Here is a 24,124-nt window from a genome sequence, read left to right as displayed (position 1 = left end):
ATTGGTCAGCCTGTTAATCATTTACAACATATTAGCTCACAGTTATTAACAGCTGACAATATCACAGACAGGTACTTGGTTAGGATGTGAGTGAAAGAGATTGAAAGGATTAGCAGGTCAGAATGCTTTTGTGTTGAACCAAGCCCTGGCTAATCATTCTAGGTTGCTTGTCTGCACTTCCCTTGGTCAGAGAGGTCAGGCTTTGCCGTCTGTCCACCCTCATCTAACCCATGGATGCCAGTAGTCCAAATCTTCTCTTGGACTCGGCGTAAAGCTTGATCAGGATTTTTTGAAAAACGTGGCAGAGCTTCCATGCTCCTAGTGACACCATTTAACTGAAACTCTTTAGCATTTGTGTCACTGGAAAATGAAATCTGTCCTTACACTCCCTCACAATTCACTGAATGCAGGTCCTCTATGATCATCAATTTAATGCCAATAAGGTCTTGTTGTATTGCTGATGCTCATCTTTCATGATCAACTCCAGTACAGCCATTAAAATTTGATCTTCCATGGCGTGTGTTAGCATGCGAGTCTGGACCCTAACTCTACCATTTGTGCGTCAGCAACAGGTAAATAAAACACACCACCTGGTGTAGTGTCTGTGACACTCTCAGAGTGTCATTTACATTGCATGCCATCATGTTCAGCCTCTCACTTAGTACAGCAATACAGTGATCACAAATAAAATGGGGCCATGTTACTCAACTGGGCAACTCGACCCTTGTGGGGCTTGCATACCAGAGCTCCTATAGGTCTGTACACAGTGGTACTGGGGTTGTCCTGTAGAGTTCTTAGAACCGAGGAGGTCGCCATGAGGAGGGAGGGCTTGTTTGGCTCAGAGCCAGTGTTCCATGGAGACAACAACATATATCACCACAGGGAGGCAAAGAGGGAGATAGGGGATTGAGACAGAAGTAGAGACAGAGAGAGAGAAAGCTTGAAAGCATGTGGCTGTGAAAGAAGAGAGGAGCGCTCACAGAGGTGCTCAGAAGGCTGCTCGGTTGGCAGAGGGCAGTGAGCCAAGCTGAGGGGTTGGCTGTTAGAAGGGAGCTGTGCTTGGCCGGATGACAGCAAGTGGATAGACAGAAGGAGTTTAACCCACACTAGAGTTTTGGTGCCACACCTACTGATACAACTCAGAGTGAAGTGTAGACGACACCCCTTATGAGCACTGTACATCTGGATGCACAGTGGGAGCAACACACTGAAACAGATATGCAAGCTTGCTGGTGTGAGAAATGCAGGCCAACTGTGTTTGTATGTAGCTTCAACGTCAGCTACTCTCTATTTTCCTGCCCTTGTCTATTTTCTCCTCTCCCTCTCTTTTCTTTTCCGTGCCAGCCTCAGTGAATATTGATTCAGCTTGGGGCAGACTGGACTGTAAGTGCTGGGGGCCTGTGGGAGCAGCTCCAAAGATAAGCACTTTTACTGGAGAAAGATCGATGGCCTCAGCCTCAGCAACTGCTTTGTTTCTGGCCACAGTAGACCACGGACCTGCTATCACTGCACGAACTGCAATGGATGCTCAGCAGAAAGTGGCACTTGACCAAGCCCTGGGAGTCGCAGGCAACCCACCTCTAAAGGACTGTCCAGCTGCCAGGGAGGAGGGTATCAAGGGTCAGGTCTAAGAATACAGACTATAACTTTCATGAAAGGCCATCTACTAGGATGTGGAAACATTGGCTGAATAAACACGTGCACTAGCATGTGCTAAACACAGATGCTACCATGTTGTTTGCTTGGAGTGTTTTTCACGGTGTTAAAAACTTAAAATACGTCCACCTTACCCACACTTGCTGCCCTTATTCTACTGCTGTATTTCAGGATTGTTGCACTGCAGCTATAGCTAGGAAAGAATATAGGCTAATGTTCAGATTCTTAATCCTGCCTTGACTCTACAAAGCTCCAGTTTGATGACTGCTTCTCAAGCTGGTGAGAAACCACCAATGGGCACAAAACTAGACCTGGATAACAACAAATTAAATATGTGCTTTAGAGGTGTGGAACCAAGCTAGAAACTCTACACACTCTTAAGATGAAATGAATTTCCAACTTATACTAATGGTTTTATGCTGGTATTGCTTAAGTAGTAACATTATTACCATAACTAGTGATGTGTAATGCATCATACATTCTAGTGAGATATGAGGTCTCTATTGTTAAAGCTTCAGTGTGTAGGATTTAGGGGAAAGGGTTCTATTGGCAGAAATTGAATATAAAATAATCCTAGTGGTGTTTTCACTAGTGTGTAATTGCCTAAACTGTACAAATTGTAGTTTTCTTTACCCTAGAATGGGCCTTTATATTTAAATACTTTATATTTATATCCGGAGCGGGTCCTCTCTACGGAGGCCGCTATGTTTTTTACAGTAGTCGAAACAGGACAAACTAAAAACCTTTTGAGTTTTTATGACAACTGAAGGTTGTCACCACTAGATGTCACTAAATCTTACACACTGAACCTTTAAGTAAAGTTGGAAGAGGGGAACCAAAAGGGAAAGGGGAGAATAAATGGCAAAGGAGGACGGTCATAAATCATTTCAGCATGAAGACCCACTGACCTTGTTCTTGTCAAAGGAGAGCCAACGTGATACATACTGTAGTCTGCAAGGTCTGTAGAGACAGACTCTCTGTTCCATCATATAGGTCTGGTTACACCACTGAATCAATATGAAAGAACAAGGTCACACAAACCCAGAGACATTCTTCTCCCAACTAAGGATTCATTTTGTAGATGTATGTATAACAGTGTGTTTCTGTGAATCAGATATGTTCCATGTCAATATTGTAGTGTATTGACTGTTGATTGTGATATTACATGTGATTGTTGCAGCACTGGACAGTGTTTACGGAGGTGTCGGAGGTGTTCATCCTGGTACCAGCGCTGCTGGGGCTCAAAGGCAACCTAGAGATGACGTTGGCCTCCAGACTTTCCACAGCGGTAAGAAATGTTACAGTGTGTGAGTGTGTGTGTATGTTTGTGGTTTAATAGTCACTCTAAGTTGCATTGTCCCTTTGTGAGCTTGACCCACAGACTGTTTATAAAAATGTCTTACCGATTGCGCAATGAACATCTTACTTGCTAAATAGCAAAAGAAGACTTTGAATTAAATTAACATTAGCATAACATTAAATATGTATTAGCAACCTAGCTTGCATGTTCAACATTTATTCAATCTGGCAAATTAAGTTACATTGTTAGTATGTCACAGATAGTTAAATATGATTTTACATAATAATCGTTATGTTTATTATTGCATCCAATGAGCTGAGCAGATCAATCCTGGCTGAAGAAAGTGTGTGAAAAGTGCATTCTGCACAGTCTGCAATACTGATATTGATCTGAGTAATCAAGCATCAGTAGGTAATAACTTAACATCGCACGATATGAATTTTCAGAGCAATGTTTATCCTAAATATTGGCGTTCCTCAAGATTAGGTCTTTTAGTATGTCCTATACCAGAAAGGCCATAGTTTTGTATTGTATTCCATCTATTGGAAAAATGTCTACACAGTATTTATGTCTCTTTAATTATTTGATTTATTTCCTCTGTATAATACCACAAAAGTCCTTGTGTAATTATAACTTGGAGGATTGTTTCAGTTGTTCCCTCCAGAGTTACCCAATCTGTCTCATCTCTAACCTCTAAGATCCATCAAAGCTGATTGTTCCTGGGGTCAGAGGTCATATTGCCAAACGTGACCTGAGTTTATCACAAACTGATAGCAACATTCCTGTCCTCCTCTTTGTGTTTCTAATAGTATTACTGACCCTGCCCAACTGTTTCACCTGAAGCTGTACTAAAAGCAGGTGTCTGTTGTGTTTCAGCTCTCAAACCTCTGTCTGAATATGTTAATTATCTCAGACTGAGTAGCAAGAAATTATGTCAACAAAAATGTATTTGCATTCTGTGGAAATAGCAACTAAAATTGACAGACAACATTTAACAGTATTTAAAGTTGAGAATAGCATTATGCTAAATGGGATGCTGTGTATAGTGCTTTTTAAAGGTACTCAAAGGCCCTTAACATGGTAAAAACAGTGACAGTACAAACAATAACATCAAGGTTTAGCAATTAAAAGACAGTTATTTTACATTAAAAAAAGCGATGAAGAAGCCCAGGTTCGGTGTTTGGACAGGGTAAGAGGGGTTAGGAGGTTGGTGTTGGTGGATCTGAGGTTGCGGGTGGGTTTTGTATGTGATGAGGAGAATTTTAAACTGTATTATTTGTTGAATGGGGAGCCAGTGAAGGTTTTTAAGGACGGGGGTGATGTGGTCTCTGGTGTGGGAGTGGGTGAGCAGACGGGCAGCTGAGTTTTGGACGTATTGTAATTTGTTGATGATTTTGGTGGATGTGCCGTCAAGGATGCTATTGCAATAGTCGAGTCGTGAGGTGATGGAGGCGTGGATGAGTGTTTCAGCGGCTGGAGAGGGAGGGGCATATTGGGGAAATGTTTTTTAGGTGTAAAAAGTCTGTTTTTGTAATGTGGTTGACATGGTGTTCAAAGGAGAGGGTTGGGTCAAAGATGACAACGAGGTTACATATGTGTGTGGATGCAGGAACAGTGGAGCCATCGATGGAGAGGGAGAAATTGTGGCAGGAGTTGGTGATTGATTTGGGGCCGATGATGAGGATTTTATATTTGTCGCTGTTGAGTTTGAGAAGTTATTTTGCATCCAGGTCTTTATATCTGTGAGGCAGTTTGTGAGGGTGGAGTGAGTGGCGGGAGTGATGGATTTGGTGGAGATGTAGAGTTGGGTGTCGTCAGCATAGCAGTGGAAATGGAGGCCATGGTGGCGTATGATGTTACCGATGGGGGAGCATGTAGAGAATGAAGAGGAGGGGACCAAGCACCGAACCTTGGGGGACACCTTGGGAGACTTGGGCCGTGTTGGAGTTGGATTTATTGATGCTGATGAACTGGTGGCGGTGTGATTTGAACCAGGGCAGTGCCAGTGATGTGGAGGGAGGACTCAAGGTGGGTGAGGAGGATGGAGTGGTTGATGGTGTCAAAGGCAGCACTGAGGTCGAGGAGGATAAGGATGTTGAGGGAGTGATCATCCAAGGAGAGGAGGAGTTTGTGACTTTGTATAGTTGATTGGAGTCCAGGTGGGTTTTGAGTTGGGAGGCGACAGTACGTTCCTGTGAGAGGCTAACTCTGCTGTGTTGGTAGAGTTACAGGTTTTCCACAAGTAGAACCTGATGCTACATTACACATTATCTGTCACTTATTCTTACAGTATAAGGCCTCTTTCAGAGCTAACAGCACCATTGTCCTTTGTGTATTCTGAGGAGTCACTGACCTTATAACATAGCTAAACAGAGGTTAGCAGATGACTCCTTAGTTATTAAGGTATGAGAGAGTTAGGCCAGTGTTGCTCTTAAGCGCACCAATCCTCACATTCTTTCCACTGGCCTGTAGGAAACAGGTTACGGGGCTGATTAGCATTGCAGGCAGCAGCCTACCCAGCAACGACAGCTCAACTTATTCACACCATAAAAATATCTGTAACATTAATGTAACAAGACATTGAGAATTCGACAGTTGACAAAAGTGAGTGACACGCATGTTCCCAATGCTGTCTTTCCAAATTCTTATTGTATCAACTGAATGTATTAGCACTAATTATGACTTTCATTATATTATTTAGTCAAAGTCTTACAATTGCATAATTATTAATCAGCAAGTTGATTTAAATACATTTACACTTCAAAAAGGGATCCAACGATGTGATTGGTTATGAGCCAATATGAGGTATTGATAGTGATGAGGCCGATTAATGCAGTTGCTCTATTCAGTTAAATTCTATGTTATTCTAAATTTACATCTACTCGTACATACTATGTCGTGCATCAGTACCTGGACACTTTGATAGAAGGAGAGCTAATGGAGGGAGCTAGAAACAAAGGGTCAGATGTTTGGAGGCATTTCACACTTTAAATGTAATTGTTGTTCATTTTGAAGATTTTCTTCCAGGTTGCTGGTGCTGTGTGATAAAATATAAGACAAGATAGACTTCATTATCCTTGTGGGAAATTGGCCTTGGACATCACAGTGTCTGCAGTATGAAAACACAATGAAAAACAACACATAGATTCATTCTTCACACATTTATCTACATGGATACAAAATTCACATAGTCATTATTATTTTAATAATAAATTCCAATTTTATAAGTCCGATGTTTCCTTAGATGGAAAAGAATGATCCCAGTCTGTATTAGATTGATGGGCCAATACACAAGGCCCAGGTACCATTATCGGTATTAGGACTGAAAAAGTCAGATCAGTGCATCCCTATTCAAAACTGATACAATAATATCCATCACCTGTTACAGCAAAATTCAAACATTTATTTAAGAAATGACTCAATGTAGTCATGCTACAACGTGGTCTGTCAGTATTATTGAGTGTTATTATAATTAGTATTAGTATTTATTTTTTAAATCTGTGTTTAGTTAGTGTTTTGTTTGGATAAAAGTGTCAGCTAAATGATATGTATTGTAATGTTTGAGTTATGTTTCAATATTAATTCAGCGAGCAGAGGTTAAGTTGAATCAGTGTAAGATTTGGAAGTTGCTTCAACAATGTTTCACCAACACTTCAAAACTGACTTTGTGGCTGCTTTATGTTTGGAATCACAGCTCTGTTCAAAGTAATGACAATAACTGAAAATGTCTTGAAATACATCACTGTAACATAGAAACCATAAAATGTAGAAACCATGATACAAGCTGATTTCATATGGACAGCAACATTTTTCAGTTCAACATAAAAGTGTTCTCACTTCCAGCATCACAAAGCAGGCCAGAGTCTGGTGTTTGTCCTGAGACATTACTGTTGGCTCTCTGCTGGCTGGCCCCAGCGGGACCACGATTCTTTCCACGCTGCCACTAATAATGAGCAGATTAAGACCACTGTAAATTTCCTAATGCGCTTATTACTGAAAAAAATCATGTAATCCCTCATACTGGCTGGCTGTAGGAGTTTTCATTTCACATGACTGTGTTTCCTTTTTCCTTTTTTTCCCTTTTTGTCTTTTTAACCTCTTTGTCTTTGACTGTTTTACTGAAATGAGGCTTGTCCCTTGTTTTCATTATCATTGGTCTGACAAAAAAACTATTTGTGGCTGTTTTGTCAGTTTTCTCTCATTCCCTCTTGTGTTATTGAGCATAATTGATTGTAAGGACATGGAAAAGGATATTTTGTGAATTATTGAAACTTGGCAGCACCTGTAAGTTGCAATGCAGGTGCAACAGCATGCGTTACACGATAATCAGAGATTACAACCACTACAAAATCCTACTTTATCCTCATTTTGTGTGTATTAAATGTGTCGACAAACACTCATTTCATGTTTGTTTGGATTCCAACCTTGTAAACAACAGATGTTCCAGTGGAAAATAAATGGTATTATAATTCAACTGAAGCTTTCAAATCTCAGGGTATTTCAGCCTCTCATGCGCCTTATGTCATCCATCATAATTCATTTTCACAACCATTCCTCTGATGATCCAAACACTAATCCAGCCGACCACACACACACACACACACACACACACACACACACACACACGCACACGCACACCAAAAGCAAAGGACTTGGCATCATAATCAGACACATCATCACATAACACCAGGCGATGCTAGCGTGAGCTTCATCTATGTGCTGCATTGCTTGTTTTAAAGCAAATTTTTAATAGCTAAAGTTGCAAAAGCTTTTGTTGTATGTAATAATGGCTCATTCAATGAGATCCTGAGGAGGTTTAGAGATTAAAATTTCTGTCTGAAAGCAGCTACATGAGACTCTTTCCGTGTAGGTTAATTGATTGTGTGGTGCTCCCAGTGCTGTGCGCTGATGTTTAGTTTTCTCTTATCTGGCTGCCTTAAACCCACTTATCAGTGTTTGTGGAATACCCTGTGAGCGAAGGCGTGACTGTTATTGCAGGAGATGTCCATGTGCACATTAGCATGCGGCTGATGTACGAGGTGTGATGTTGGCGTGGTTGTATTTATAATGACGAACAATCCTAAACACGCAATCGTCACGTCAATCAAGCTGGTGAGTTTACCCTGTCAAGCTGCCAGACATACTCAGCAGGGATGGTGCTATACACACACACACTCACTCACACGTCACACCCAAAAAGTAATATTAACTAAGGGAAGGCAAGGAACATTTATTTGTATTGTACACAGAGGTCATTCTGTGTGCTTGACAAAAATAAAACAGTAATAATTATACAGGTAAAATGGTAAAAGAACGATTAAAAAATCACCATAGAAACTGTATAAAAGCTCAAATTATAAAACAGGTTAGAGTTGGGGCGGATTTGATATCTACTGGGAGCTGGTTCCAACAGTTGGCCGCATAGTGGCTAAATGCCATTTCACCCTGTTTAGTTTGAACTCTCTGCACCACTGCAGCTGACTAGCCCCTGCAGATCTGAGAGACCTGTTATATACATCAAATATGTCAGAAATATAGTTAGTTTAGTGTCTTGAAGAATGAATAAGTCTCTGACATCAATCAATCCTGTAACTGGAAGCCAGGGTAAAAACCTGAGAATTGAGAATTCAGTTCTAATATCGAGACGATCGCACTATTAGTATTCAGTCCTGAAGATACTCCTGCAGTCTAATCTTTTATTTGACAGTTTGGGAAAATTCCTTAAACTAAAGCTGGATTACTCATAAAAAGCAGTAAATGGATAACTTGTTGGCAAACAGTTGCCTGCAGACACATTACGGCAGAACAACATTTACATTTGCAGTCATGTTTCAGGCCACCGGTTGATTTTCAAGTCAAATATTTACTCAAGTTTGTTGAGTTATTTTTCAGCCAAATTGATCGAATTTTTAGCTGCTAGATGTTTGATATTTAAACCAGCTAATCGCTAAGTTGTTGCTAAGCAGCTAGTTGCTATGGAGCTCAGCAGGTAGTGAACAGTTGGTTAAATGCTGCTCGCAGGAAATGACAGTAAGCAGGGTTGATAGGATCTGAATAAAAAGCTATAGTTATATTAAGCTATAGCTTTAGAGGGTATTGAGTTGTCATTTTGGGTGATAATTCTTGGTCCAACACTACGCAACACTGTGGCAAGTCATTACATTCACTCTTTCATCCACAATAGCAATGCTGGTTTGGTGACTTAGGATAATGTCTTACCCCAATGAGTTCTCGTCTATATTTGTTTGTTTGATAACCAAAAAACTGCTCTACCGAGTTCCATGAAATTTAGTAGAGGGGTGGGGAGTGACCTCAGAAAGAACCCATTATATTTCTGTGTGGATCCAATGGAAATGGATTTAAAAATCAGACATATTGAGGGGACTGATATTTATGAATGCATTTAATTTGCAGTAGATCCAAATAAAAATCTAGATGTAGTGAATTTAAGTGTGGTTTCAGAAGGGGGGGCCTTGGTGGAGGTGTGTGCTCTACTAGTTCCAGTTTATTACAACTGGGGTATCATGCCATCACTCATATTAGTAATGATAGGATCATAGACACCAATGTAAACCGATGAGGTCTGAAAACATTTCATCATTGCTAAAAAGTGACACCAGTGTGACAGGTTTAACAGTGAAGTTATTCAGAAGAGAAAACAAAGGGAAATGATGAAACTATAAGTAACAGTATTCATTTCACTGGGACACCTGGTGGCCTCTGGTTTAAGGCCCTGCAATGTTCTAAGTTTGTGTTTGGCCAGGGACATTTATCGCATGGTCTCCCCCAGGATTAATTTCTTGTCACGTCTCTACCTGGCTACTAGGGTAAGGAACAAAATTAACATCCAGCTTGTACTGATTCAGCTTTAACGTTGCTGTACTCAATGTAGTTGTGTACACACTGTTTGGGACATTTAGGGCATGTTCTCTTTGGTTTTGCCTCCAAATACAGTGGATTAGATCCTCTGGATCTGAACTGCTGGCCTGTTTACAACCTGTGTAATCGGCTGACTGCTCATGATTTATGTCACCGTGTTCCCAGCTCTCAGCAACAGCATCAAGAAAATATGATGTGATGGTCAAAACTATCAACATTTTTTCATAAACCTGAATTTCCACGTCCTTGAATTCAAATTTTAAATCCTTATTCAGATCACATTTCTCCCTCTGGGTTTACGAAACCCAGACTTGTATGGCTTGTCATGTGTCCAGATGTTTCTCTTCCCTCTGCATATGTAAATGCTAGTGGACAGAAAGGAAGAGGAGATCCTCTGTTTGTGTCCTCTCACTGTGGATGAGCATTAGGATCATTGCTCTGGACACACAGTAGCCCACTGTCGCTACAGATACTTGATGCTTGAGACCACTGGTGTGTATGTGTACGTGTGTGAGCACTTGTGTGTGTGTGTGTGAGAGAGAGGAGATGAGATAAGTGGAGTCGGCCGCAGGGTGGGGGATCGGATCAGAGTGTCTTTGTCCAGAGAACTGACATTTTATTGTTCTGGTGGGACCAAGAGGCAACAGCATGTACACGCGCTGTGCACCCACACACACACAGATGATAATGTGTTGACCTTGTGTGTTCTTCTGTCTCTTTCAGGCTAATATTGGTCAGATGGACACAACCAAGGACATGTGGAAGATGATCATTGGGAACTTGGCCCTCATTCAGGTAAACGACACAGAACACTCAACTCCAGTGTCACGGAGCATCTCTGAGCAGGCGAACAGGCACTCAACAGACACCGCTACAGGGAGAAATCTGGTTATGTCAAGAAATCAGATCATGAGTTATATATCACATATATTTCAGTTGGATGGTCGTATTGCTCTAAAGCTCAGTTTACATGCAGTTAGTGGATAATCCAATATCTCGAGTTCGATTTTGCTTTCACATTATATTGGATGTGAAGATGCAGAGTGATGATGTTTCCTGTCATTTAGCTGCATTTGGTCACAGGAACATGGTCTGTGTCCAGGATCTTTATCTTATTCATGCACAAAAAAGCTGAACACAATTTGACATGATTAAATTGTCACATTTTTTCATCATAGCTCAACAAAGTTCTCTAAACTAAAATAAGAGAAAACTAGAAAAGGGAAACCCTGGTTCTCATCTACACAGTTTTTCAGGGATCAAGTTAAGGCCAAACCAGGGAACATGGTGGTTACATAAGTCAATAGTGTTTACAGTAAACTCAAGGATGATCATGATGGGGCACATACAACATTAATGACATGTTCTCAACACATGTTCTGGTCAGAACCAGTAAGCCAATCACACTCAACTCCCCTTATCATCTGATCTGTTATTTACCCACATGCGCAGCCATCAGGAGCAGTTAGGTTTAGGTAGCTTATCGATCATGTGACATGTGGATCGGAGAAGCCGGGGATTGAACCACCATCATTCCAATTAGTGGACGACCTACTCCGTCTCCTAAGCCACAGCCGTCCCTGTAAATTGTTCAACCCAAACAGGTTTTTAAAAACTAGACTGTGGACTGGGAACTGTAGGCACTAGGATGGCTAACAAGCTTTTATCAGCATTTCTACAAAGATGATTAGATCCAGCTCTTGATACCGACTATAATTTCTTGAAAATGGAAACAACAACTGCAAGTTATATTCTTAAAAAACCTACAAACCCACTATTCAACAAAACATGATTGGCTATGGGACACACCCCTTCCTCAGTTAAGGGTGTAACTTCCTATGACCCTGGGGTCCACTACTGATACGGTCCTACATTTTAGAGAAAGATAAACTTAAAGCCAGGAAGGCAAATCTCTTGTCTAGGAAAATTTAAAGAGCTACAAAAAGTAAAATACACTTTGAATATGGAAATGTACTAAGCCAGGTTTAAAACCAAATGAATGTGTTTAGAAAGCTACATAACTCTGTCAGGTACACAACTGATGATATGTCCCTAAATTTCTGCTTCTGGTCACTAACATCTGCTGGTGATCCTTGACTTCTGCTGCTGGTTGGTGAATTATTGTCAATCTAGTTTGGAGGACCTTCAAACGTTCAAGTGATATTCACCGTCTTTTCCTATTTTGTAGTATACAACTTTTTAATCAAATACTTCCTTGTAATGACTGACTATCTTTGCTCACACTGCGGCCTCTTCTTATCTGCTGTTTGTTTTACTTCACTGTGCAGATACTGTACAAAATATGTGACTAGAAACAGTTATTAACAAACTTTCCATATTTCCAGAACGAGAATTCAAACCCTCTGTTAAAGCAGCTGGACATAATATTTCACATGTTTAATGTCAGTCTGATTTCACTCAAACGTAAAACAAACAGAAGAGGTTGCTTGTTATCAGCGAGGAGTATAATCGGATGGGCCCACAGTTTGGTGATGTAACATAATTCTGTGACTGATGAAACCAGCCTCAACATGAGCAGAGGTAGATCAGCAGGAATAGCTGAAAATACCTATATCCTTCTGCTGCATACATGTGTATGTTTTGAATATTTGAACACTATTCAATCAGTATTTCAATCACCAAAATGAACTCTTCATTTAGTCTCAGTGAGTCAGTCACCTCTCCTGTGGGGCTGTCTTTTGAAGTGAGCTTGTTATGTAATATCTGCAGAATCCTCATAGGGGCTCACACCAGTGCTCATGATGTCAGTTGTAACAAAGTTACCAAATTTGTACATCTGTTTATTATTTTGTGTTTAGAGATGACGTTCTCTTAGAATAAAAGCTTAACTGGATGGACGTCTTCTCTTTGGTTTATGGTGTTAAATAAGTGAATATGTCACATTTTATTCATGAAGGCAAAGCTTCAACAGTGAGTAGTAACTGATGCTCAGATGTAACAGCACAGTCTCGCATACAGAACATCTGGACTTTACATGTTGACTTCATTCAATGGCTACATGAACCACTGTGATGTGTGTGTGTGTTCAGGTCCAGGCCACAGTGGTGGGGTTCCTGGCCTCCATAGCTGCTGTGATCTTCGGCTGGATCCCAGAGGGACACTTCCGGCTCGGCCACGCCGTGCTGCTGTGTGCATCCAGCGTGGCCACTGCTTTCATAGCCTCTCTGCTGCTGGGTACGATTTCATTTCACTTTATCGTCTCGTTGTTTCCCAAGAAGGGGGAACACTGCTCCAAAAAAACATGATTTAAACAAAATGCTACAAATATAAGTAGTAGCAGTGAAAGTCTACACAGGCACAAAGACGCCAACAACACAAAGTCTGGTTTAATTGGTCACTAAACAGGATGTGAGGGATATTCACAGTGTAAGCATCTCATCAGGCCTGTCAGTGATTCATTTAACTCTCTGCTTAAGTTAGCCAGTCAGAGATAACTTGACCATGCTAATATGATCCAGGGATAATGCCTAATAGATGTTTGGCAGGAATAATGTTTATGATATGATGTTCACCGTCACGTTAAGCATGCTAGCATGCTAATAATGGAAAATTTGGTGTTTGGTCGTTAAGTTTTATTTGACCAGTTGAAGGACCAAGAAAAAAAACTTATTTTCAGAAGTAACAGATGAGCATGTGTAGCAAATGTCATAGAAATCCATCCAGCAGTTCTGGAGCTATTTCATTCAAAACCATAAATGACAACCTCATGATGCCATTAAATGAAAAGTCAGATATTCACCAAACTGTTCAAAGTGTCTCTTCTCTGAACCATCATGCATTTCTCTAACCATGCTACCAAGGTTTAAATTAGATTTTGCAAAATGTCAGGCCGACATTGGATTATTAAAGAAAAAACTATTTGAAGTGCAATTTGAAATGATTGTAGAAAGTATGATTAGAAATTGCTTTGATTAATTCATTAGCATTCTTCATTTTCTATTAGTATTGACTGTATTCTAAACTTTAAAGCCTTGATAAGACCCTGTAATGTTCTGCACTGTGTTTTGCTCTTCACACTGGTTTGAAGTCATATGTCATAAAACACCAAAACGCAGATGATACATGGTGACACTGCAGAACACAGTTTATCACACAGATTATCACACATCAACATGTGCAGCTGCGTGTGATCGTGCCCTCTGGTGACTTAATGTTGTGACATCCTGAAATCCCACAGGGCTCATCATGATCGGTGTGATCATAGCATCCAGGAAGGTTGGCATCAACCCTGACAATGTGGCCACACCAATAGCTGCAAGCCTGGGAGACCTGATCACCCTGTCCCTGCTGGCAGGCATCTCAACAGGACTGTACAAGGAACTAGGTAATACAGTCAACACCCGGTTCACATTGAATTCAATAGGACACATTCAGAGGCTCATGTAATGTTCATCAAGGGGTGCATTGTGCTCAGTTTTTCAAGAGAGGACAGTTGTGTTGTTTGACAGTGCAGTGTTCAGCTGTAAAGAGGTGGGCAAGGAGTTCATGAGGAGATGGGGTGTGAAATAAATTTGTATTCATTTAAATCAAATTAGATGGTAAAATATTACTCATACAGATAAATGTAATAAAGATGGATTGTCTTTTGTATGACACAGTGTTAGGGCCATCTTGAAGAAAAAGATCATCTGAGACTTCAAGAATATTGTCGTAAAATTACAAGTTGCAATTGAGAAGAAACTCGTAATATTACGAGAATAAAGTCGTAACATTTACAGTCGATCACTGCCAACATTTCCTTCTCCACCAGAGAGGAAACTAAGTGTGGTTCTGCAGAATAGAGAGTTTCTTACACAATCATTAAAAAGTCCTGATACTTATGATATTGTGGGGCTGATGTGACAAAATAATATTCCCTTATTTGTGCAACTTGTACTAAAGTGTAACTTATTAAGATGCTTCATATTCCAAATTTGAACACAGATCGATCTTCAGATAATCAAACTGTAAAATGACACGTAGCTTTTAGATTGTGACTTTATCCTAGACTTAATTCTCACAATATTATGACTTTATTCTCCAATTCTCAAAAAAAACAATTCTGCAACATGGCAAGTGAAAAAAAAAATAGATGTGACCTACATACACAAGTCTGTCAAGCCTCTAATTAGTAGCAAGATTCTTAAAAGCCCACCAACAAGAAAGAATCATTAATACAGAAGCAATAGTTCAGAGAAAGCTTCATCATAGTGGCTACATTATTGATGCTACTTCAAAAGCCTCTATGAAGATGTTATCGTACCAGGAGAGTACAGTGAGTGAAATGTGACTCTGTGTCCAGCTGTGCACAGTAAATAAGGATGAAAGCTGCCCACACCGGACCTCGCTGTGTTTTATGGCGAGAAACTCCACAGCTGTATTGTTCGCTCCATGATAGTTTCCTCACCAGCGACACACCCGGCTCAACCAAACAACCCACAGTTCCTTGGGTTCCACGCCACAGACAAACAAACCCTGGCGCACACAGGACTGATGAAACCGTCCCGAGTGTGGAGTCATTTCATAACTCTTACATCAGTCTGTGTCCACAAACACGACACTCTTACTCACTCTAAATGCCACAGTCTGCTGCTATATTAAGCTTATTTGGGTTATTTTGTCACATACGCACAAAAACACAGCTGGTGTTTGGGTCTTGTGGACATACTATGTTTTTTAAAGTAGTGTTTGTGGTGGTTCGGAGTCTCCTGTGGTGTTAATGTAGTTGTAACACTGCCTCCTAGAGACAAGACAAGGTACTTACTGTCAGTCCAATCACAATCCTGGTGAGTCCTCACAAGCACAAGTCACTTATATTCCATTTAGAAAAATATGAAATTCTATAATGCTAAGTTTTAGTTTTTATTAAAGTCAAGATAAAAAGGTTTTAATTGGTGCACTAATATTTGCATGGAATATTTTTTTTAATTTCTAATTTGCCACTTGAGGCTTCAGCTATTAAGTTCCTCTGTCTTTTATTTGATTTAGGTCACATTTCATTTAGCCTTAGGACTCTTGTATGATAATATTGATAGAGTCCTTCAAACAATATTTGGACGGTTACATGTTTTACACACACTCAAAAATTAAAAAATTAAATAAAATCATGAACACTACATTAATGATCTGCTTCGAATGAACCAAAGCTCTTTTGACACATTTTACCCAAAGTTAATTTCTTCAAAAGTAACTGGAAAGATGAACATAACGAAAATAAGATCATCACACTTCACGCTCCTCAGTCCTTAATTATCTTCTTCACCTCACGTCACCTCTTCATGCCTCATATTTACAGAAGTCTCCACCTCTATTGAAAGGGCAACTTTCATGTGTGAGCCATTGAGCCATGTGTGAGCTTTTTAGTACATGAAGTTATGTTGAAATTACAATAAAAATTTAGAAGCCAAATGTCCAGTTGGTTTTGAACCCCTACATTTTGTCCTCCTGTGTTAATCCACCTTTTCTTCTTCTCTTACAGAATTCAATGACTATGCCAACCCGCTGGTGTGTGTGGTGTTTGTGGCCATATGCCCCCTATGGGTGCTGATAGCCAGGAAGATCCCATCAACCAGAGAGGTCCTCTACTCTGGATGGGAGCCGGTTATCATCGCCATGGCGATCAGCAGGTACAGCAAGCAGGCATCATTGTCTTTATTTGATCTAAAAAAAAATCCGTCAAAATAAATGAAAATCACTTTTACTGTACATATACTGTAAACATACTCTCAGGCACTGACATGATATTTAGACTGTTTATCACCATTTGTAACTTGCTGCCATTTATGCACATACATTTTCTCCATTTTCCAGAGTAAATATAAAATATGATGTTCTACTAATTAACACACTGTATGTCCCAGATTTTTCTTTGTGTTTCCCTCTGTTATAACCACAGGCCGTGAAGAGAGAGCAATGACTTCAGTTCTTTCCATTTGTCTGTGTTTCAGTGTCGGTGGTCTGATCCTCGACAAGACCGTCACCGACCCAAACTTTGCTGGCATCGCTGTCTTCACCCCGGTCATCAACGGTAAGGAGCCATGAAACCGAAAAAAACAGAAGCCTTCCATTTACATAACACATTAAAGATGCCTTTTGGGACTGTTGGGGAAGTTATAGAAAAAGGTCAAGTCAGTAGTGTATATAACAAATGACAAATAACTACGTAGCAAATATACAGTACTAGGTTAGAGGTCAATGTGGATGTTTTATTCCTGGAGATAGGGAATAAATATAGAGAAGTCTGTTCTTGTGTAATTAAATCTGTTTCCGTCAGCACATCCATCTGTTTTATAAACATACGGATATGTTAGATGGGTGATGTATGCCCGAAGCGAGCATATGTCTTGTTACGTGACTTTTCTTTCAAAGTGACAGATGGAGGTAACAAATTTTATAGTGAAGGAAAAAACGTTGCATTTCCCTATTGCCAAGTTCTTAGGTATTTCATGTGCAAAAAATACCAAAACTGACTCGATGCCAGATGCCAATACTAAGGGTGTTTTGCTCTTTTTCCATATTTTCAACCTGTGTGTTTGTGTGTGTGTGCGTGCATGCGTGTGTGTGTGTCAGGTGTGGGAGGAAACCTGGTGGCGGTTCAGGCCAGTCGTATCTCCACCTATCTTCACATGAACGGTCTACCCATGGGGGATCCCAACCTCGCCCCCAGGAAGTGCCCCACACCCTGCACCTCCTTCTTAGGCTCCAGTAAGTCACGGGGGAGCTGTGGAATGTTCCACAGTTTCTCTAAAAACGATTTTGCCATTATGCCTTTTAGTTCCAGCATCTGCCCTCAAAGAGCAAAGCCTAATTTCCTATGAATTTGATCGTGTCACAGTCCTTTTTAACATTACTCATGTGACTAGTTTAAAAGTGGCTCCTCTCTCTCTCTTCCAGCTGTGAACTCTCGTTCGGCCCGTGTGCTCTTCCTCCTGGTTGCTCCGGGTCACCTCGTCTTCCTTTACACCATCAACTACCTTAGGGGTGGACACACCACCCTGACGCCCATCTTCGTCACCTTCTACATGACTGCTGCACTACTTCAGGTACACACACAGGCACACGTACACAGAGTCTGCCACGAGCAACGACTCCCTGCCCTTTTTCTTTCTCGAGAGAAAGTGCCATTTGTCTGTTTCCTCCTCACTCCCCCTCTCACCTGCGCTCACTTTACACTTTAACAATAAACACCATGACTTATCACAAGTTATTAAGACACTGAAGTTTACTTTGTGTTTGTTTGATTCGCTCTCTAGGGTTTATTTACACACATTTAAACCTGCTACACAACACAAGACTTAACGTGACTCGCATAGTCAGGACCTCAGGGTTAGACGCAGCGCGGTGTTTTAACTTCATTGTTGCAGAAGAAGCGACGCCCAGTTTGTCCAGGAACATAAATATGAATTCAGCAGGTTTTTGTAGAGATCAGTTCTAAGTTTGATTGTCATCACAGTCATGTCAGACAGGCAGCACCTCCCCGCTCCTGTTCCAGTTGTGGTGGTTTCTCTTCTCTTGTGTGGAGCTGAGTGGTGATAAAACAAACAAAGTTTTCTTTCCATTAGAGTGAAAGAAGACATGGAAGCAAAATAAACCAAAATCTCAAAATTGACCAGTACACAGAAAAACAACGTTTTTCCCTGTAGTGTCCTGCCTTAAACTGCATAATCTAATCTAATAACTATTCATTTAACTACTGTTGAGTATTCAACAATTGTGTTAGTGTGAGGGTATTAAGGGTATTATTATAAAAAAAAATTTAAATAAATAATTATGAGAAGTCCCCTTTTTTTCACTTGAGCCCCTGCCACCCAAAATGTCTGTGCACGTCCTGCACAAGTGGCTGACAAAGTAGGTCTAGAGCACATTAGAGCATTAAGGGCATGTTAAAATACTAGTTTAACGACAAAATAAAGGTTGCTGCACCAGGATCACGGTTGTGTTTTGGTCATTACCTGCAGTAAAACAATTAGAGTGACATCTCCCATTCCCTTTAAAAGCCGTGTCATTGCTGTTATAAGGGTTGAGTTGCCATTCCTCTGCAGAGGAAACAGAGCTGTAATCTGTTAATGAGTGTATGTGCATTGTGCACCTGCTTATGTAGGCACATTATACTATCTTGCTAATTTTACTTAACAAACTGTGAAATTCTGCACCACTGACCTTAAGATAAAGTCTCACAAACTATTGTGAGATTAGTTGAATTTGTGCTCATCATTGTAAGATTATGAAAGTGTAAATTTCCCCATAAACTGACCCCAGCCAGGAATATATATCTTTATTTTTGTTGCTTATCAAGAATTGAGAGTGTGGTTCCAGTAGAATAAAGTTTGCTTCTTCTTTGTCTCGCTCCAGGTGATTATCCTCCTCTACCTGGCAGACTGGATGGTCCACTGGATGTGGGGTCGAGGCATGGACCCCGACAACTTCTCCATCCCCTACCTGACTGCCCTGGGTGACCTGCTGGGAACCGGCTTCCTCGCCCTCTGCTTCCACATATGCTGGTTCATCGGGGACAGAGAAAATAATGCGGGCAACTAAATGCATGCACAGACACACGCACAAAAACAAAACTGTACACTTGCACACATGGACAGTGACGAACCTCACCCATTATCTGAAACTGGAAGATGTCTACATTAAAGGGCTAATCTCTTGTAGGGCTCTCATTGAGGGTATAGTGCAGTAGGGCAGCGTTTCACCTTCAGGATTTCAGGATGCTGATGCACCACAGCTGCTGCCAAGAATCCAGACAGAATCTTTGTTTCACTGCAGAAACACTGGAAACACACACATCTCCTTGTCAACCACCCAACAAACCTGCACCTGATGGATCCAACCCCACAAACTCCAGTACTCCTCCTCTACTTTACTTAATAACTTAGTCCTACTACTTTTGTTATTATCACTCTATTGACAATGATTGTTGGTAAATAATGTATTTGATATGAATCGATACCTGTTCTATTTGGATGGCCAGTCCTCATTATTTTCAATGGGGACTTTTAGCCCTACCATTTTTTAAGATCAACTTTCAACACTTGAAACCAAGACGACAGAGACAGCAAAAAAACTACATTCAAAAAAGCCTAGAATACTTAATCACCAAGTGCTTTGCCATATATCCAGAAAGAATATTACATGAAATCTAATGTGTTTAGTTTTTGATTTAATAGAGTACACTAGGCTCTCTCTGTTGTACTCTGGCCTTGTGACAACAGGAAACAGGCTTGGGGAGGGTTTACTACAGGGCACTGGACCACAAACAGAACAAGATAAAGCACTTTTTCATTGGATAGTTCAATTTGAATCAGGGCAGGGACTCAAGGTTGTAATTTCTGAGGTTATTCCTGCACAAGAAAGTACTCTTTATTTCAGACCTGGAATCAGATTCACTGCCTAAAAAATGCTAAAGTCAGCCTGCTACAGGAACAGACTCACCTCCGCCTCTCAATTTAAATGTTCCCACCAATGATACTTGTGTGTTCATTCACACAATAATCTGTCTCTTTTACATTTCTACCAATTTTGCTAAATACTACAGTTGTGAAATGTCCTGCGCCAGAAACTTTCATTAAAAAGTGAGCAAACACAAAACTGTGGAAAGTACTGTGTGGAAAATGCGGTCAACTGTTTGTAAGGAAGGAAAATGCACACACCTCAAGTGTTTGTCGCAGCTCACTGTGATTATTTTTGGTACCAATCGGTTTGTCATAATTGGATGAGAATAGCACCAGTCCCCCCCGTATGAAACCATCTGCCAACTCTCTACTTGTGCAGGCTTCTTGATGTTGTTGTGTTGCCCAAGCCAGGCTTACAGTAAGTGACAAGAGGCTCAACATGCTGCAATAGACTGGAACAAACCTACAGAGCTTTCCCAGCTGGTACAGAGGGTGAAAGTAAGCATGCTCATAGGAAGTGCTCAGTTGGGTTCAGCTGGCACAGTCTGACTCCACAGAGAAGGTTCTGGTTGCTGATGATTTTAGGTATTTGATTTAGATTCCCCAAAAAAATGTTGGCCGTGCTGGACCACATAATTGTTCAAGTGAAAGACGGGCTGATTATGTTCTGTGAGGTTGGTCAACAGGTCCCATCCTCGGATTAGGATGTTGGTGTTATTGGTTTTTATTTTGTTGCGATTAGATTCAGATTCACTAAGAGATCAGGGTCGTGCTTAAAGCTGTCCGAGGACCCAGTCACACAGCAAAAAACAGCAAAAAATGTAGCTGCTCTAGAGCGTAACGATGACTGCCTGCTCTGCTTCCAGAAGTAGAGTTCCCATTCCTTTCGAGTGAAGGAACTATGCATCCTATAAACCCCTGCAAATGATCCTTTTACAACAACTTCCAGTGCGCTCCCTCTTGAATCAGACCTTGGTGAAGCAAATATTTCACATTGAGTTCAACTCAAGTGAGCTTGACTTGTGGTTAAAAGTCCTGCGAGTGTGGGGAGTGAAAGGAATCTAAAATGGAGGGAGCTATCATATTAGCAATAGACAATAATGAAACAGGATATCCATCTTTTAAACAAACTGTTAACTTGTTGCCCCATTAGTGATTATTGAAGCCAGCAAGGTTTCTGTCAGTTGGCAAATTGTGTTAGCTTTTGTTAGCTGATTTACAATATGGACAATAAAACACCAGGGCTTAGTAAAAGCCACAGCACAGAGAAAATCGGAACTAGCGGAGCTACTGTGAGTTGCAGCTTGTTGCTAATGCTTATAAATTGTTTGATCACAGCTTGTGCATCGACGAGGAATTGTTTGGATTTTGGCACCAACCTATAGGAATCTGAGGCTAGCTAAGATATTAGCTGTGTTACAGCAATACATTTTATACTTAATGATTTCTTTAGAATAAACTGTCTGCTCCATGATAGAGCTGCAGTCTCTAGTGAGCCATTAGCCAGACGTTCATGTCGCAAACACATTTCTTTCCTAATTGTCTGATATCTATATTCAGACATACAAATACATTTTTCTCTGGTAGTGTCTGGTGTGACTGGGTCCTTAAAGTTATAGAAAACTTTTTATACATAAAAATAATGAAATAACTACACACACACACACACTCACATAAACGTCCACCAGACTCAGCCGACCTGAGCGGACTCTCTCTCTAAGGGCTTACATGTGAGGAGGGGAACGACAAAGGAAGCTGTGAGTACAGACTGTACCGAGTACAGACGTTAACCCAGAGGTGAAGCCCAGTGTCTTAGGAGAAACCTGCATGTGATGCTTGACTTATCCGGCGCTTGTCAAACTTCTGTGCTGTTTCAATGGGGCCAGCAGAATGCATGTGCAGGGCACATAGGATGTGCAAAATGTGATTTTTTAATCTGTCAAAAATCTTTTAGTCAGATTATTTTTTTGTATGTGTCAATGATGTTACAGTTGTGATTTTTTTCTTTTTATTCCTTCCCCTAATCTTTTTAACTATTGATGATTCTTGTTTTGTGTCATGAATTTCCCTGAGCAAAACAACCACTGTAAAGATGAAGCAACTTCTCTGACGCTGGTCAAACACAGAAGTACTGTAATCTGCAGAATAGACAACAGAGGGCACCACAGGGATTCTCTCAACTGCCCAACTTCTCTGTGCAGCTCTGTGTCCCCCTTGATTCAAACCCACTCGTGTCCACCCTGAGTCACATTCGCCTTTTCTCGACATTTACCATGTTGAAAAAGTTGCGTCCTTCGATCCGTCATCTTTCAGTCTGTATACTCCACTCTCTTACTGACCAGGTGCCAGCATTCTGCCTCTATGTCAATGGAAAGTTGTGAATACTTCTATAAGGGGGGCAAGTAATGCTTTGTCTATTTATTTTTAGAAGCACACAAAGCAAATTGTACATACTATATTTATTCTATATATAAGGTTGTTTATTTTGTAATTTCATTTTGGCTCAGTTTCTTTATAATCATGTTATTGTCATTTTCTCTTCTCTTTAATGTGTTCTATTTTTTTTGCAAAGGCCAGTAGAGCTTTTTGGCGCTTACGCAATAGGATGTCGGTGATGCTAATGAATAGCACAGTGCCTAATACCAGTCTTACACACACACACACACACACACACACACACACACACACACACACACACACACACACACACACACACACACACACACACACACAACTTGTCTCATGCAGGTATTATAAGACATAGAAAGGCCTTAACCTATCAGAGCCAAGCTCGAGTCAGAGTAACCAATCAGGAGCTAGGTGTGCCACTGAGTAGCAACTCTTTGATTAGTTTTGATTAATAAAAGATGTACGTTATGTTGATTATGATGTGTAATGTAATAAAGATTGTAAGAGGCTGGCAGCGTCAGTTACAAGCTTTTGTTCAAGTGAATCTGCAAAAATCAGGACGAGCTGAGTGGAAAACCAGCAGGTTGGATTTACAGGGCTCATGAAAGGTCTGAATTCAAATTACCAGTAGAAGTAATATATATATCAACCTACAAACAATACAAGTGCAAAAAATGATGTTTCCTCTGCTATATAACACACGCAGCCTTAAAACCCTCCATCCAACTACTGCCTTGTTAACCTCAGTGCTTCAAACCCTTGAGCCCCTGAACTCACAGGGAACCATGCTGATCCTCAGGCTGCCAACATCCACGTCAAGATCGAGACTTTGATTCAGACTCTAAATGTCCACCTGTCCCAGCCAGTAATGTTGCCTATAAGGAAGAAACTGCTGTAGAAACATGTACAGTCTTACTGGGGCTGAGGTCTTTATGTTCTCTGTGTGTTCTTCTTGTAAAAGCCCTCCCTCTGTGAGGCAGGAGGAAGGCTTTCTCCCTGCAGGACTTTGTAAATTGCTGGAAATAAAGGACTATATTATTTCATACCATTCCCCTGTCATTGTGTCTGTTTTTGTTTAACTGGAAATGTACTGATTGTTTTCTTAACCCGGGCAAACCCCCCTAAATTTGTAGAGCATATTTAACGTGTTTTTACACACTGAAAGTTTACCTTAAAATTTCTAGTAGTAATAAATATCAAAATGTATTTCTTTGGTATTTGTTGAGATCAAGATGACTTCCCAACTGGAAGTGAAAGTTCACCCATAAGTGTGTTTAGTAAGTAAGAACCCTATTTGGCACATCTACGTAGACACATTTTACAGAAAAAGTACCTCACTGATTTGTTATAAAGAAAGTTAAATGTTTTCATTTGCTATTTATTGTTATTGTTATTATTAGTATGTATTTGTATTTCTTTACTGTAACTTATAATTACAAATTATACCAGGCACAAAAAGCTCTACACAACCTGATCAGCAACA

The 24,124-nt window shown here is 40.5% G+C and overlaps 1 protein-coding gene across 2 annotated transcripts in view; it reads left to right on the top strand.

Moving 5' to 3' along the window:
• Positions 1 to 23,692, top strand: part of slc41a1 (solute carrier family 41 member 1) — a 29,692-nt gene extending 6,000 nt beyond the window's left edge. For both annotated transcript variants that reach the window (XM_034584302.1, XM_034584303.1), the window contains 9 exons: positions 2,837 to 2,944; positions 10,559 to 10,630; positions 12,886 to 13,030; positions 14,034 to 14,180; positions 16,314 to 16,461; positions 16,783 to 16,862; positions 17,405 to 17,539; positions 17,729 to 17,877; positions 19,187 to 23,692. In XM_034584302.1, coding sequence (XP_034440193.1) covers positions 2,837 to 2,944; positions 10,559 to 10,630; positions 12,886 to 13,030; positions 14,034 to 14,180; positions 16,314 to 16,461; positions 16,783 to 16,862; positions 17,405 to 17,539; positions 17,729 to 17,877; positions 19,187 to 19,372 — 1,170 coding nt within the window. In that variant the 3' untranslated portion in view covers positions 19,373 to 23,692. The remainder of the gene's footprint in view (positions 1 to 2,836; positions 2,945 to 10,558; positions 10,631 to 12,885; positions 13,031 to 14,033; positions 14,181 to 16,313; positions 16,462 to 16,782; positions 16,863 to 17,404; positions 17,540 to 17,728; positions 17,878 to 19,186) is intronic.
• Positions 23,693 to 24,124: the final 432 nt, after the last annotated feature.

Source organism: Hippoglossus hippoglossus, chromosome 5 (assembly GCF_009819705.1).
Source record: "Hippoglossus hippoglossus isolate fHipHip1 chromosome 5, fHipHip1.pri, whole genome shotgun sequence".
NCBI classification, from domain to species: Eukaryota; Metazoa; Chordata; class Actinopteri; order Pleuronectiformes; family Pleuronectidae; genus Hippoglossus; species Hippoglossus hippoglossus.
The sequence above is the reverse complement of the archived record's forward strand: the minus strand, read 5'-3'. Positions and strand labels throughout refer to the sequence as shown.